The sequence below is a fragment of the Crinia signifera genome, chromosome 1, assembly GCF_055691185.1.
Source record: "Crinia signifera chromosome 1, ASM5569118v1, whole genome shotgun sequence".
In the NCBI taxonomy this organism is placed as follows: Eukaryota; Metazoa; Chordata; class Amphibia; order Anura; family Myobatrachidae; genus Crinia; species Crinia signifera.
The window spans coordinates 262,352,596-262,366,536 of record NC_139217.1 but is presented as its reverse complement, the minus strand read 5'-3'; the positions used below and the strand labels follow the sequence as shown (position 1 = coordinate 262,366,536).

At 47.2% G+C, this 13,941-nt stretch overlaps 1 protein-coding gene across 2 annotated transcripts in view; it reads right to left on the bottom strand.

Annotated features, from left to right (window-relative positions):
- Positions 1–13,941, bottom strand: part of MISP (mitotic spindle positioning) — a 61,764-nt gene that overhangs the window by 10,962 nt on the left and 36,861 nt on the right. The window contains exon 4 of one of the 2 annotated variants that reach the window (XM_083182045.1): positions 8,001–8,039. The exons of the other annotated variant lie outside the window; for it this stretch is intronic. Within the exon in view, the coding sequence (XP_083038171.1) occupies positions 8,001–8,039 (39 nt within the window). The remainder of the gene's footprint in view (positions 1–8,000; positions 8,040–13,941) is intronic. 2 annotated transcript variants of the gene reach the window in all.

The following is a 13,941-nucleotide window of genomic DNA, read 5'->3' as shown; positions in this document are numbered from 1 at the left end:
AGGGAAGCTGTTGGAGGGTTACAGGTGGTGAGCTGCTGGAGGGACACAGGTGGTGGGCTGCTGGAGGGACACAGGTGGTGGGATGCTGGAGGGACACAGGTGGTGAGCTGCTGGAGTGAGAAAAAGATATGTATATAAGGGGCTCTACTGTGGATATTATGTGTAAGGGGCAATTACTGTGGACATTTTGTATAAGGGGCATTTACTGTGGACATTATGGGGGAAATTTACTCATATGGATTCGTAAAAAATAGGTGTATTCGTAGGCAGAAATACACCTATTTTTTACACATTTGTATTTTTCGGGATTTACTATCCCAAAAATACAGCAATTCGTATTCCTAATGATGGTAATTTCGTATTTGTATTTACAAATACGAATGTCTACACCATCGATAGAATACGACAGGAATCACCATTCAAAAGAATGGTGGTTCCTGATTTACTAAGCAGCTGTATTGATAATACGGCTGCTAATTGGTGTAAAACAGACACGAAAATACGACAGGAAAATACACCTTGATTGTCCTGTCGTATTTGGCTTAAGCCTGCACGGATCAGTCAGATATCTTGAGCCTACGGGATCAAGATAGGTAAGTATCAGTATGTGTGTAATGGATGTATTAAACTTTTATTTTCATTGTGTCAGTGTGTGTTTATTGTACTATTTTTATTACTGTGGAACTACAAGTACCAGCGGGCCCTTTAATGCCCCGCAGGCTGGGACTTGTGGTTCTCCAAGTCCCAGCTTGCGGGGGAGGCATGCTGGGACTCATAGTTCCACAGTTTTAAACAATAGGTTTTCAGCTATTCTTTTACACAGAATCAGCGCGGTGGCCACCGCACAGGGCTACCGGGGACAGCACCTGGCTTCAGCCTGGTCAGGTAAGTCCTGGAGGGGGGGGGACCCCTTTATTGGGGGGGTCCCCACTCCCCCAGGGCCCCTTGCCAGGCTGACTGGTCGGTAGGGTTAATGTTTTGGCCGCGGGACCTTATATAATAAGTGTCCCCCGCCTGTGACATTACCCTACTGGCTGGTTTGGCCTGGGGCTGGTTCTTAAAATACGGGGTACCCCTACTCATTTTGTCCCCCGTATTTTGGGAACCAGCCCCGGACCTGGAGCCTGGGGCTGGTTGTTAAAAATCGGGGAACCCCTATTTGTCGGGTTCCCTGATTTTTAATTACCGGCCCCCGGCTCTTTCAGCCTGGTGCTGGTTACGGCTGTGGGGGGGACCCCACGCTGGTTTTTTTTTATTATTTATTTTTCTATTTTTTTTTACACCTTGCAGCCTGCATGGATCTGACTGATCCGTGCAGACTGCCTGAAAAATTCGTATTAGCGGCCGTATATATGGCCAGCTAATACGAATGAATACACCATCGGAGGGTTACAAAGCAGTCATATATGACAGCTTTGTAAATTCCCCTCCGGAACACGACTGTGCATATGGCTGAAACAGTCGTATGCAGTCGTCGGGTTAATACTAATACGAAAAACTAGGTTTTTCATATTAGTAAATTTCCCCCTATGTGTAAGGGGCACTACTACTGTGGGCATTGGGGGTCATTTTAATTGACTCGGTCCCCGGCTATATACTGCTTTTGCTGTTCCAAGGTCACAGATGCAATATCACAGGGAAGATAATTACATCAGCAACAGGTAAGAGAGGATGGGAGTTGTTTCCTATATATAGTTGAGGGACATTAATAAGTACAGTGATTTTGCTCTGTGGGGAGTGCTGTCTTTGGCTGCTTGGAATATACATATGAATATTCTCACAAATATTCTCACAAGGATCAAAAAGGTTTGAGATAAAAAGGGAGCAGTAGAGATGGGCCAAGTGGTTCTCATCTGCTGTCAAATTCTATGTTTCATTCTATGTTCCTGCAGCTGTGAGAGGCCAGAGAAGGACAGCACTTAATGTATATAAGAACACAACAAATTTTGTTTTATTGTTTAAAAATAATCACATCCGTGTATTGGTTATTACTGGTAATGCCATTATGAATATATAAACTTCCACCATTGTTTTATGGACTGTATAGTATCAATACTTATAGGACTGTGTTTATTAGGGTGTATTAACAGCTTTGCTGGACTTGGGAAAAGAAATGCACAGGGGCCACTACATACCCATTCTCAGGAGCCCCCCCAAAATATAATATGCCCCGCCTGCAGTCCTATCCATATGCTGTACAAACCCTCTCTTGCAAAATAGATAGTCAGTGGCATAAATCTTGAAGTGACTTTCTACCACTCATGCCCTGGACACTGCCAAACAAACCTTTTTCCATCTCTGATCTCTGCTCTGCCTACAACCCCAAGCATCATTTTAATACATTTAAATCACATCATATCCACCCCTCACCTTACCCAAGTGCTACTATCAGGACCTTATTCTGGTAAATTCGGTAGTGGGTGTTCATTCACACAGGTCCGATGTTTTCTCAATGCGCATGTGCATTTCTGCACAAGTGCATGCGCTGGGTGCGTGCGGCCACGGCGAACAGATTGTTCACCAGGTGCATGCACCCAATCTTGTGGGCGGGGGGCAGAGGGCGTCAGGCAGGGTTACACGCCCATGGGAACACCCAGCATTTCATGGGCGTTCCCATGAAAACGCTGGGCATTCCCATGGTAATCGCCTGGTGACCCGGGTGACGTGGGTGCCAGGGGTGAGCAGCTGACATCTCCGGATGTCAGCTGCCCGCCCACTTCCTTCAGAATGGAAGGCTTTGGAAGAGGGATCAGAAGCCCTAGAGCTGCCGCTCAGCGGGAGGCCTGGTGTTGGGATCTGAAGATCTGGAGCGGAGCTGGAGCCAGAGACCATGGAGCTGCTGCTCAGCAGGAGGACTGGCGTTGGAGACCATGGAGCTGCTGCTCAGTGGGAGGACTGGCGTCGGAGACCATGGGGCTGCTGCTCAGCGGGAGGACTGGCGTCGGAGACCATGGAGCTGCTGCTCAGCCGGCGCCAGGGGCCAGTGCCTGTGAACTTGATAACTGCAGATGCTGGCGAGCATCAGGGAGTGTGTTAGGAGCCTAGGAGGAACTGTACAAGTAATTAATGGGTGCCTGCATAACCGACCCTGCTCTCACTCTCCTTTTATCTCACTCCTCTCTCTTTCTCACCCACCCTGTCTTCTCAACTCCCCCTCCCTTTCTCCGCCAACCCCTTTATCTTTCCCTTCCTGTCTCCGCAACCCCCCTCTCTCTTCCAATCCCTCTCTCCCCAGCACCCCTCTCTTGTGCCCCCTCTCTCTCCTACTCCGTCTTCACTCTCCCTCTCCGCCTTGCCTCTCTCCCCTCCCTCTATTTTTCCCACCCCCCCATTTCCCCATCCCTGTCTCTCCAGCACCTCTCTCTTGCCCTCCTCATACCTGTCTCCCCAGCCCACCTCTCTCTCCCCATTCCTCTGATTCCTCCCCAGCAGCTCCAGTGCCAGCAGCAAAGAAAGGGCCTCAGTAAGGCTTACTTTCTTAAACAAACAAGGCTGTGTGATTCTGTACACGAATATAGGGACCCCCGCTGCACTGCTTTGCCCGGGGGCCCATAATGCTGTTAAGATGGCCCTGGCACTGACCCAGTATTGAATGATCTGGGCACTGGTAAGTCTAAAGGCCATTATTCACTACTTACTCTTCTAGATCTCTCTGCTGCTCTTTTACTGTTGACCACTCTCTTCTCATACAAACACTACAATCCCTAGGTCTTCAGGACACAGCCCTTTCTCGGTGCTTAGCCTACATATCTAACTGCTCTCTCATTGTTGGTTTCTCTTATTTCACTTCTTCTTCATTACTTTTGTCAGTTGGACTACCACAGGGCTCAGTAGTAAGTGCTCTACTTTTCTCAATCTATATCACATGTCTTGGCAAACTAATCAGGTCTTTCAGATGTCAAATCTCCCCACGTGTCACTGATTGTCTTTGTGCCATTTCAACTTGGATGTCCAAATTTAATATTTCAAAAACAGAACTAATTATATTTCCACCTTCCAGTAATAGTTATCAACATGATGGGTGACATTCTATGGGATGAGAAGTTTAGACTTTTGCGATTTTTTTCGCAAAAACGGCCAAAATCGCATTTTTCTCCATTTTCGCATATTTAATGAACTCCTAAAATGTGAAAAAAGTGTGATTTTTGCCAACAAGTTGGACACACTGGAAATGCGATGGCTGCTTTTCGCAGCACATCGCATCCAGATGTTTTCACATGGAAAAGTATACAAATCGCATATTTAATGGTATGCGGTTTGTATAAAGTGTGTCTATAATTCGCCCAAAAATCAGACCAGGTTCTGATGGGCGAATTAGCCAGAACCCTGCACAGATCGCAATGTTCTGTGCAGGGTTCTGGTGTAAAAAAAAACAAAAACAGGTAAAATAGAAAAAAAACGAGCGCGGGGTCCCCCGCCAGAGCATAACCAGTCCCGGGCTCATTGAGCCGGTGCTGGTGACATAAAATCAGGGTCCCCGACAAATAGGGGTCCCCTTGATTTAATGAAACCAGCACCAGGCTCAAGGTCAGGCACTGGTTTCCAAAATACGGGGGACAAAATGACTTGGGGTCCCCCGTATTTTAAGAACCAGCACCGGACCCAACCAGCCAGCAGGGTAATGCCACAGCCGGGGGACACTTATTATATAAGGTCCCGCGGCCAAAGCATTATCCCCGTGGCTGGTCAGCATGGGCAGGGGTCCTGGGGAAGTGGGGACCCCCCCAATGAAGGGGTCCCCCCCCTCCAGGACTTACCAGCCCATGCTGAAAGTCGGGGGCTGTCCCCGATGCCCCTGGGCGGTGGGCATCGGGCTGATGGATAGTGTAAAAAAAGAAGATAAACTATTGTTTTCTACTGGCGAACTATGAGTCACAGCAAGCCTACCCCGCATGCTGGGACTTGGAGAACCACAAGTCCCAGCATGCGGGGCATTAAAGGGCCCGCTGGCACTTGTAGTTCTACAGTACAAAAAATAGTTAAATAAAACACACTGACACCCTGAAAAATAAAAGTTTAATACACACATAACACACACACACTGATACTTACCTACCTTGAGCCCGTAGGTCGGTCCCTGGGTCCGGGCTCCGGGGCTCCAGGGCTGAAGAGTCCGGTTCCGGGGCCTTGGTCCTGGTTCCGGTCCTGGTCCGGGGTCCAGGATCCGAAGAAGTCCACAGGGGTACCTGAGGAAGGAAATCCTACTCACCTGGTCCCCGGCGACGACATCGGCATCCTCTCCGGCAGACGCGCTGCTCCCGGCTGCTGTGGTACCCGCTCTCGGACTGGAGAGGCGCAGAGATTTTCATCTTCCGCGCCTTTCCTCCGGATGATTCTATTGGCCGCCTTGCGGCCAATCAGGAGCCGACTTTCTTGGCTCCTGATTGGCCGCTAGGCGGCCAATGGAATCATTCTGAGAAGAGGCGCGGAAGATGAAACATCTCTGCGCCTCTTCAGTCCGAGAGCGGGTACCACAGCAGCCGGGAGCAGCGCGTCTGCCGGAGAGGGTGCCGATGTCGTCGCCGGGGACCAGGTGAGTAGGATTTCCTTCCTCAGGTACCCCTGTGGATTTCTTCGGATCCTGGACCCCGGACCAGCCCCGGAACCAGGACCAAGGCCCCGGAACCGGACTCTTCAGCCCTGGAGCCCCGGAGCCCGGACCCAGGATCCAGGGACCGACCTACGGGCTCAAGGTAGGTAAGTATCAGTGTGTGTGTGTTATGTGTGTATTAAACTTTTATTTTTCAGGTTGTCAGTGTGTTTTATTTAACTATATTTTGTACTGTAGAACTGCAAGTGCCAGTGGGCCCTTTAATGCCCCGCATGCTGGGACTTGTGGTTCTCCAAGTCCCAGCATGCGGGGTAGGCTTGCTGGGACTCATAGTTCGCCAGTAGAAAACAATAGTTTATCTTCTTTTTTTACACTATCCATCAGCCCGATGCCCACCGCCCAGGGGCATCGGGGACAGCCTGGACTTTCAGCATGGGCTGGTAAGTCCTGGAGGGGGGGGACCCCTTTATTGGGGGGGTCCCCACTTCCCCAGGACCCCTGCCCATGCTGACCAGCCACGGGGATAATGCTTTGGCCGCGGGACCTTATATAATAAGTGTCCCCCGGCTGTGGCATTACCCTGCTGGCTGGTTGGGTCCGGTGCTGGTTCTTAAAATATGGGGGACCCCTAGTCATTTTGTCCCCCGTATTTTGGAAACCAGCGCCGGACCTTGAGCCTGGTGCTGGTTTCATTAAATCAAGGGGACCCCTATTTGTCGGGGACCCTGATTTTATGTCACCAGCACCGGCTCAATGAGCCCGGGGCTGGTTATGCTCTGGCGGGGGACCCCGCGCTCGTTTTTTTATTTTTTATTTGCGCTTTCCTGCAAACGTGCGATTTTCAGACATGAAAATCGCACATTTTCAGGACTAAAGACATCGCACCACCTCGCACCTATTCGCACTATTTGGCCCGTTTTTCGCATCTCATTAAATATGCGAAAAACGGGCCAATCTTGCGATTTTAAAAAGGGCGAAGTGGTGCGATAAAAAAAAACGCGCATTTAGCACATCCCATAGAATGTCACCCGATATCTCTATCACAGTTGATAACTCAACAATCAGCCCTACCCAACAAGATCGCTACCTGGGTGTCATTCTTGACTCTGAACTCAGAGGCAGAACTGTGGGAGGCAATGGAGTCAACTGCCACCGGGCTCCTGCTCCCAAGGGGGCACCTCTCCTACCCTGCGAGTTTAAATCCGTTAATAAAAAAACATTGATATTGCTTTTGTGGTTGAGTTCTGAAATATATATGTAGTCTCTCTCTATATATATTTAGGGGGCACAAATATATATCTCTCCAGGCAACTGGGATGAACATACGCCACTGTCTGAACTGTACTTTGCTCCCCACATTCAATCTGTCTCAAAATCATACTACATAAATGAAACATAGGCAATATATGGCCATATCTTAAATAAATCATTTCAAAAACTCTAATCCATGTTTTTATAATCTCAAGCATTTATTATTGCAATTGTCTCCTTACTTCCCCAATACAGACTCTGGGCCTTATTCTAGTTCACTCTTTCTGACAAAATCCTTCTTAGATGGACAAAACCATGTGCACTGCAGGGGGGGCAGATGTAAAATGTGCAGAGAGAATTAGATAAGGGTGAGTTATTTTGTTTCTGTGCAGGGAAAATACTGGCTGATTTATTTTTACACTGCAATATAGATCTCACTTTGAAGTAAAACCCCACCCAAATCTAATTCTATCTGCACAAGTAACATCTGCCCCACCTGCAGTGCACATGGTTTTGTCCATCTAAGAAGGATTTTGTCAGAAAGAGTGAACTAGAATAAGGCCCTCTGTTACCTGGCTGACAAGTAGCGCAACGGAATATGTTTCACTATAAAAGCATACCTCCCAAGGTCTGAGTAACTGGACACTGTCCCACCTGTGGGTCACAGTGTCCCATGGGCAGGGGTGGGGCAGTTGAGGGAGCCGTTAATCCCCGCTCCTCTACTCTGCAGAGCAGCCGGCGATAACTGAATAGATGGCATGCCCATGGGCACGGCATCTATCAGTGCAGGGAGGGAAGTTGGTGGCTGCCAATCTGTTCAGGGAGCACTTGCCACTTCCAAAAATGTAGGCCGCTATGCTAGGAAATGCCACCTCCACCCGAGAAGATGCCCACCCCTTCCATGGCTTCTCCCCCTTTTCGGGCTGGCCACGGAAAGAGACAAAGATGGGAGGTATGTATAAGTAACTGTTAAGAAAGAAATAAATAGATACATTCCCTATATGGATCATTCTAATTTCCAAAATGTATCTGCCAATTATAACAAAATCTAAAGTTTGGTTTCAAAATGGCAAGTATTTGCTCTAAAAGATCAAATGTGACCTATTTACAGTAAGGGAAACAGAGTTCTAAATTATCTAAAGTGCTTCCCAGTTTTACATCATTAGTGAATTGCTGATAAATTAGAAAATGACTTTACCTCTGTGTTGACAGCATCAGTTGGGTCAATGCCAGCATACTACAAGAAATAGAATAAATAGACTTTAGCATCAAAATCAATGACACTCACTCCTAGAATACATATTATATACAGTATATATCCAGCATATTCAACTGAATACAAGATTTGTACACACTAGGGGCCTTATTCTGATCGGAGCGGCCAAACGTGCGTACGTTCACAATTACCGCACGCTAGCCGTACGCGGCCGTTAGGGTTTAGGCCACCCACAAATCAGCCGCTTGCGTACGGGCAGAGATAACGTAGAAGGGGAGTGGTGTACAAATGAGCGTACGGCAACGTACGCGGCCGGCCCAGCCCTTACACTCCGACAACTGGCGTACGACTGAGCGTACGGCGCCGTCTACGGCCGTCTTTCCTCCGTCTCCCCACCGCCTTCTTGCGGCGATCTGAGCGTACGCCAGCTTGCACGGACGGGTCCCTATTGTTTTCAATGGAAAACTCAGCTTATGTCACCGCTCGTTAGAGTGAGCGTACGTCCGTGCACGCTGGCATACCCTTCACATATATGGACCTGCAAATCTTGCCTCTCAACTACTAATCTGACAATTGATTAATTAATCTATTTGTTATTCACTTATTGTTTTCTATTAACTCAATTGTCTACCTTAATAAAGACCTAATAAAACTACATTTTAAACCACATTACATGTATATTTGTTATGTTCTAATGTGGCATTTTAATCACTATCTATGTGTCCCCATATTGCTGTTACTTTTAAATCAAGTTATGTTGGTGTTTCTGTATATGTACTAAATTATGTCCATAATTACTTTGTCCAAAATGTGTAACATGTATACCTACCCTGATGTTATGTGTGATGTTTTAATCGAAAAACATTAAACATTCATGCATTTTCACTATGTGTTATTTTACTCAAAAACACACACATTTACACATCAATCATTACCCCTCACCTCAAATTACTAATATAACTTACATTACACATCTGTATGTACCTACCCTTACAAGCCCTCTAACATATTTATTATTAAAAACACAGGCAATTTATAATACAATATAAACTTTTATTTATTACAAACATAATAAGGGGGGGGGGGATAAAAAAAAATTAAATGCGGGCCTCCAGTAGGCCAAAAAGAAGTTGAAAATAAAAAAGGGTCAGGAAGATCTCCCGAATAAGGGCTGCCACCTCCTCCTGCTGCTGTTCAGTGTCTGTAGTGAAGGGATAAAAAAAAAAATTAATATATAACATAAACAAATGTTTGTTGTATTTGTACATAATAAAAAGTTGTGAGTTATGTGTGAAGGGCACATACATTTTTAAACTACATTGAAGATGGGTCTGCTGTAAACACAGTACTAAAAAAAATATGTTAACACACACATACTGTACATAGTAAATAACATTAATTCAATTACTCCTTCATCAATTAATGTATGCTGTATCCCAATTGGTACTTTGTTTTTGGGGGACTGTCCTCTAACCTCACAATTAGCCTGTGCTATTTAAGGGTTATGACATTGTTGTGGCTTAAGCACTCCTTACTATTTTAAATTTAGGACATTGCTGTACAAATTATAGGCCTACAGCTATGTTTGTAAAGCATGCATCCGCATGGCCTCACACACTATTACCAAAACAATCTCTACATTTAAGTTGCACCAGTGGCAGATTAAGCCTTTGGGGGGCCCGGGGTACTTTAGAGCGGGGGGCCCCCTTGCACTTGTCATTACTGGCCGCACACTGCATGGCCGAATATTATACTGTCAAAACATAGAGTAAAGGCAGAATAAACTTGGTCAATGGTTACCTGCAGGGGATATATATATATATATATATATATATATATATATAGACAGGGGGTTGGCGGCACTCGGAATAATAATAGACACCATATATATATATATATATATATATATATACACACACCACATGAAAAGCCTGTGTTTGTCCCTCTGCCCCTTACTCTGGAGGAGACCTCACAGTCCTAGTGCTGCCTCTGATTAAAAACCCTCCTATGACTAAGCTGCTGCTGCTGTTCTCCATGGACCTGAGAAGTATGTAATGAGCTCCACCAATCAGAGCTCAGCACAAACTTCTCAGCCTCTGTCCTCTGGTGCAAAGTGTCTTGGGACTTAGTCAACTCCCAGAAATGCACTGCACACTTGTGCAATCAGTGTGCCTTGCCTCCCGATGCTCAGCACCATAAATCATTGTCACATTGGCAGATAGGTGAAGCTGCAGCACTACCCCACCCATGCACAAAACATTTAGCAAAAAAAAAAAAAACATAACTTAAACATTGTCTTTTTAAAAAAAAAAAATGACAACCACAGGGGGCCCCTAGCTAGAGGGGGTCCCAGGGGCACTGACCCCTTGCGCCTCCATTATAATCTGGCCCTGTGTTGCACATCATGAAGGGAACTGGAGTTACCCAACACCTGGAGCCACATAACTACCACACCACTAATGTCGGATATCTCATTGGATGTACTGTTATGTCAATTATTCAAGGGGTGAGGCATGGCCACACTCAAAAAAACCACCAAGGGGACCCTTGTTCCTGGAGAAGGACAGGACACACCTCATGGTCGCCCTGCAGTGATATGTTGCAACTAATGTTGATGTTGGATACACATATGTGGTTGTTGTGATTGTTTATGTGTAGAAATGTGTAGGTCAACATTAGACACATTATTTACTTACGGCTACTTGAGCCATCCTGGGCGCCGCTGGTTGGCTGTGGAGTGGTTGGGGAAGGCAGGAGCAAGGAGGATGGTCCTGGTCTTTGGCCCGAGGTACTGGGTGTTACTGGGGAGTGGAGAGGTTTGGGGGTGGGTGGTGGAGAGGTGTAGGGGGGTAGGAAATGGGGTGGGGAGGGGGGGGGGTGGGGGTTGTGGAGGGGGTGTGGGTTGTGGAGGGGGGGGGGGGTTGTGGAGGGGGGGGGGGGTTGTGGAGGGGGGGGGTTGTGGAGGGGGTGGGGGTTGTGGAGGGGGTGGGGGATGGGGAAATTGTGTGGGTGAAAACTGCACCCTGGGTCTCCTCTTCTTCCTCCTCCTCTTCTTACTCCTCCTCTTCTTCCTCCTCCTCCTCTTCCTCCTCCTCCTCTTCCTCCTCCTCCTCTTCCTCCTCCTCTTTCTTCTCCTCCTCCTCCTCCTCTTCCTCCTCCTCCTCTTCCTCTTCCTCTTCTTCCTCCTCCTCTTCCTCCTCGGCTGCCTGGTCCCGGGCTGCCTGGTCCCGGGCTGCCTGCTCCCGGGCTTCAATGCGTGCCCTTGCCCGTGCTGAAATGTTCATGTTGATGGCATAGAAATCGAAGATTGGGTTTCATAAAAAAGGGGGAAAGAAAAATTCACATTAGTCATGCTCATAACCTTCAAAATTATCATTGCTGTGAAATTTCAGACATTTATCATGCAAACTATTTGATATCCTACACCCAAAAACTGATCAACTACTTAAACCCCCCCTATACACCCCCATATACACCCCCTATACACCCCATATACACCCATATACACCCCCTATACACCCATATACACCCCCATATACACCCATATACACCCCCATATACACCCATATACACCCCCATATACACCCCCTATACACCCATATACACCCCCTATACACCCATATACACCCCCATATACACCCATATACACCCCCATATACACCCATATACACCCCCTATACACCCATATACACCCCCATATACACCCATATACACCCCCATATACACCCATATACACCCCCTATACACCCATATACACCCCCATATACCCCCCATATACACCCCATATACACCCCCTATACACCCCCTATACACCCCATATACACCCCCATACTCAGGAACATATTTATAAAAAGTACACCAAACATTGCTAAAAAACGCTGACATACTAGTAATCAAAACTTACATCGGGCAATATGGCGGCGAAGGCTGCTGAGTAGAACCGGCTGCCGCCGGCGCAGGTCGGACCAGCGCCGCTCAACCTGGCCCAGGCTTCTGCGGACGCCGGTTGTGGAAAATATCAGGCGGCGGGCAGCATTATACGCCCGCCGCTTGTCCGCATTAGATACATATGGGCCCCTGGGCCCCAGGTGACGATCCATCACTTCCACCAGGGCCAAAAGCTCAGATGTAGAAAAGGGCCTGGCTCTTGTAGAAGTCATATTGGCAATGGCGCAGTTATTAATTGCAGGTACATATATCACTTTTGGTGCTTGCTGATTGGTCGAAAAAATTGTTTGTTTGGTATTAACTTTATTAATCCCTCTTATATTAACAAACTGGATGCGAATAGAAACTTACGCGGACCGTTCCGATATACACACACCACAACCAACAGCATGCATTCAATGAAGAGAGAAGTACTGTATTTACAGTGTGCGGAAAATAATACACGCACCCCGTCTACTCCTAACTACGCTGCTTAAAGGGGGCTCAATACACCAATTGCCATGAAGAGAAGTACTGTATATACAGTAGGCGGACATTAATACACGCAACCGTCTACTTATAACTACGCTGCTTAAAGGGGGCACGATACAGCGATATGCATGGGGAGGAGTACTGTATATACAGTAGGCGGAAAATGATACACGCAACCCTCTACTTATAACTACGCTGCCTAAAGGGCCACAATGCAACATGTTGCTGTATGACAATTTCATACACATTACATATGTAAGGAAAGCATTATAACGTGATGTTTTGAAATGTGACTCACGAAGCATACACGAACTCCAACAGATACCAGCTGACAACACTCATCATTGGAATGACAGGTGCACACATTTCACGATGTAGCCCACAATGCTCCACAACCTGTGTAGATACATATACGGGTGATTGATCAGGTGCATTGAGACCTGCGTAATTTAAGCGGCAATTATCGGCGGGAAATATCGGCGTAAATTTGCATCTACCTTGCGGGGAAAAATATACGCCCCCTTGTTCGTGGCGGGAGATTAACATATAAATATTCAGTCAGATGCAGCCCACAATTGCTGCAAACATGTCTGACTCTGACGATTCAGCAGCAGAGGACGCTCTGCAGAGAGCACAAGCCGAATCCATGCTTCAAGCATTACAGAAGAGGGAAGAGGAGCGGAGAAGGAGGGCCCAAGAGAGGAGTCGCCTGCAAGATCAAGCGGGCCCCTCAGTAACAGGCCCTGGTGAACCTCCACCAGCTCCACAAGGGCCAAGCAGCCAGCCAGAACAAGAGGTTGCATCTCTCCAAACAGGTGTGACCCAGCAGGTGCATGGTGAGAGAGCTGGGGCCACCAGAAAACGTGCTGCAACATCTAGGGTGATGACTGAGCAGGATACCACCACCAGAAGGAGAAACCCTGCATTTGTAGAGGCCGAAATGCGAATTCTCGTGCCCAGGGCACGCGAATGGATTGAATTGGCAACCAGGAAGCCAGGTGCCAGTGCAAGGAGAAACCTTTGGGACAAGATCACAGAGGAAGTGAACCAGGTGTCACCAGTGGTCAGAACTTGGGACGCGGTGAAGAAAAGGTTAGTGTGTTTGTCAGGGCAATTTGTTCAGCAGTCTCCAGCAGGAACTGAGGCCCTTATTCTAGTTCACTCTTTCTGGCCAAATATTTCTTAGATGGACAAAACCATGTGCACTGCAGGTGAGGCAGGTGTTACTTGTGCAGAGATAATCAGATTTGGGTGGGGTTTTACACCTGCCTCACCTGCAGTGCACATGGTTTTGTCCATCAAAGAAATATTTGGCCACACATGGCACAAAAGATCACCCACACTAGGAAATGTCACGTAGCTAGGGGTACCACCTAGTCCCTTTAATTCCGGACACATATTAATTACACAGGTTCTGTGGCTGGCTGACTTCAAGACTCCACTTCACCTAATTTTAAACTGCCACAGAACCTGTGTAAGTAACATGTGTCCAGAATTAAAGGGA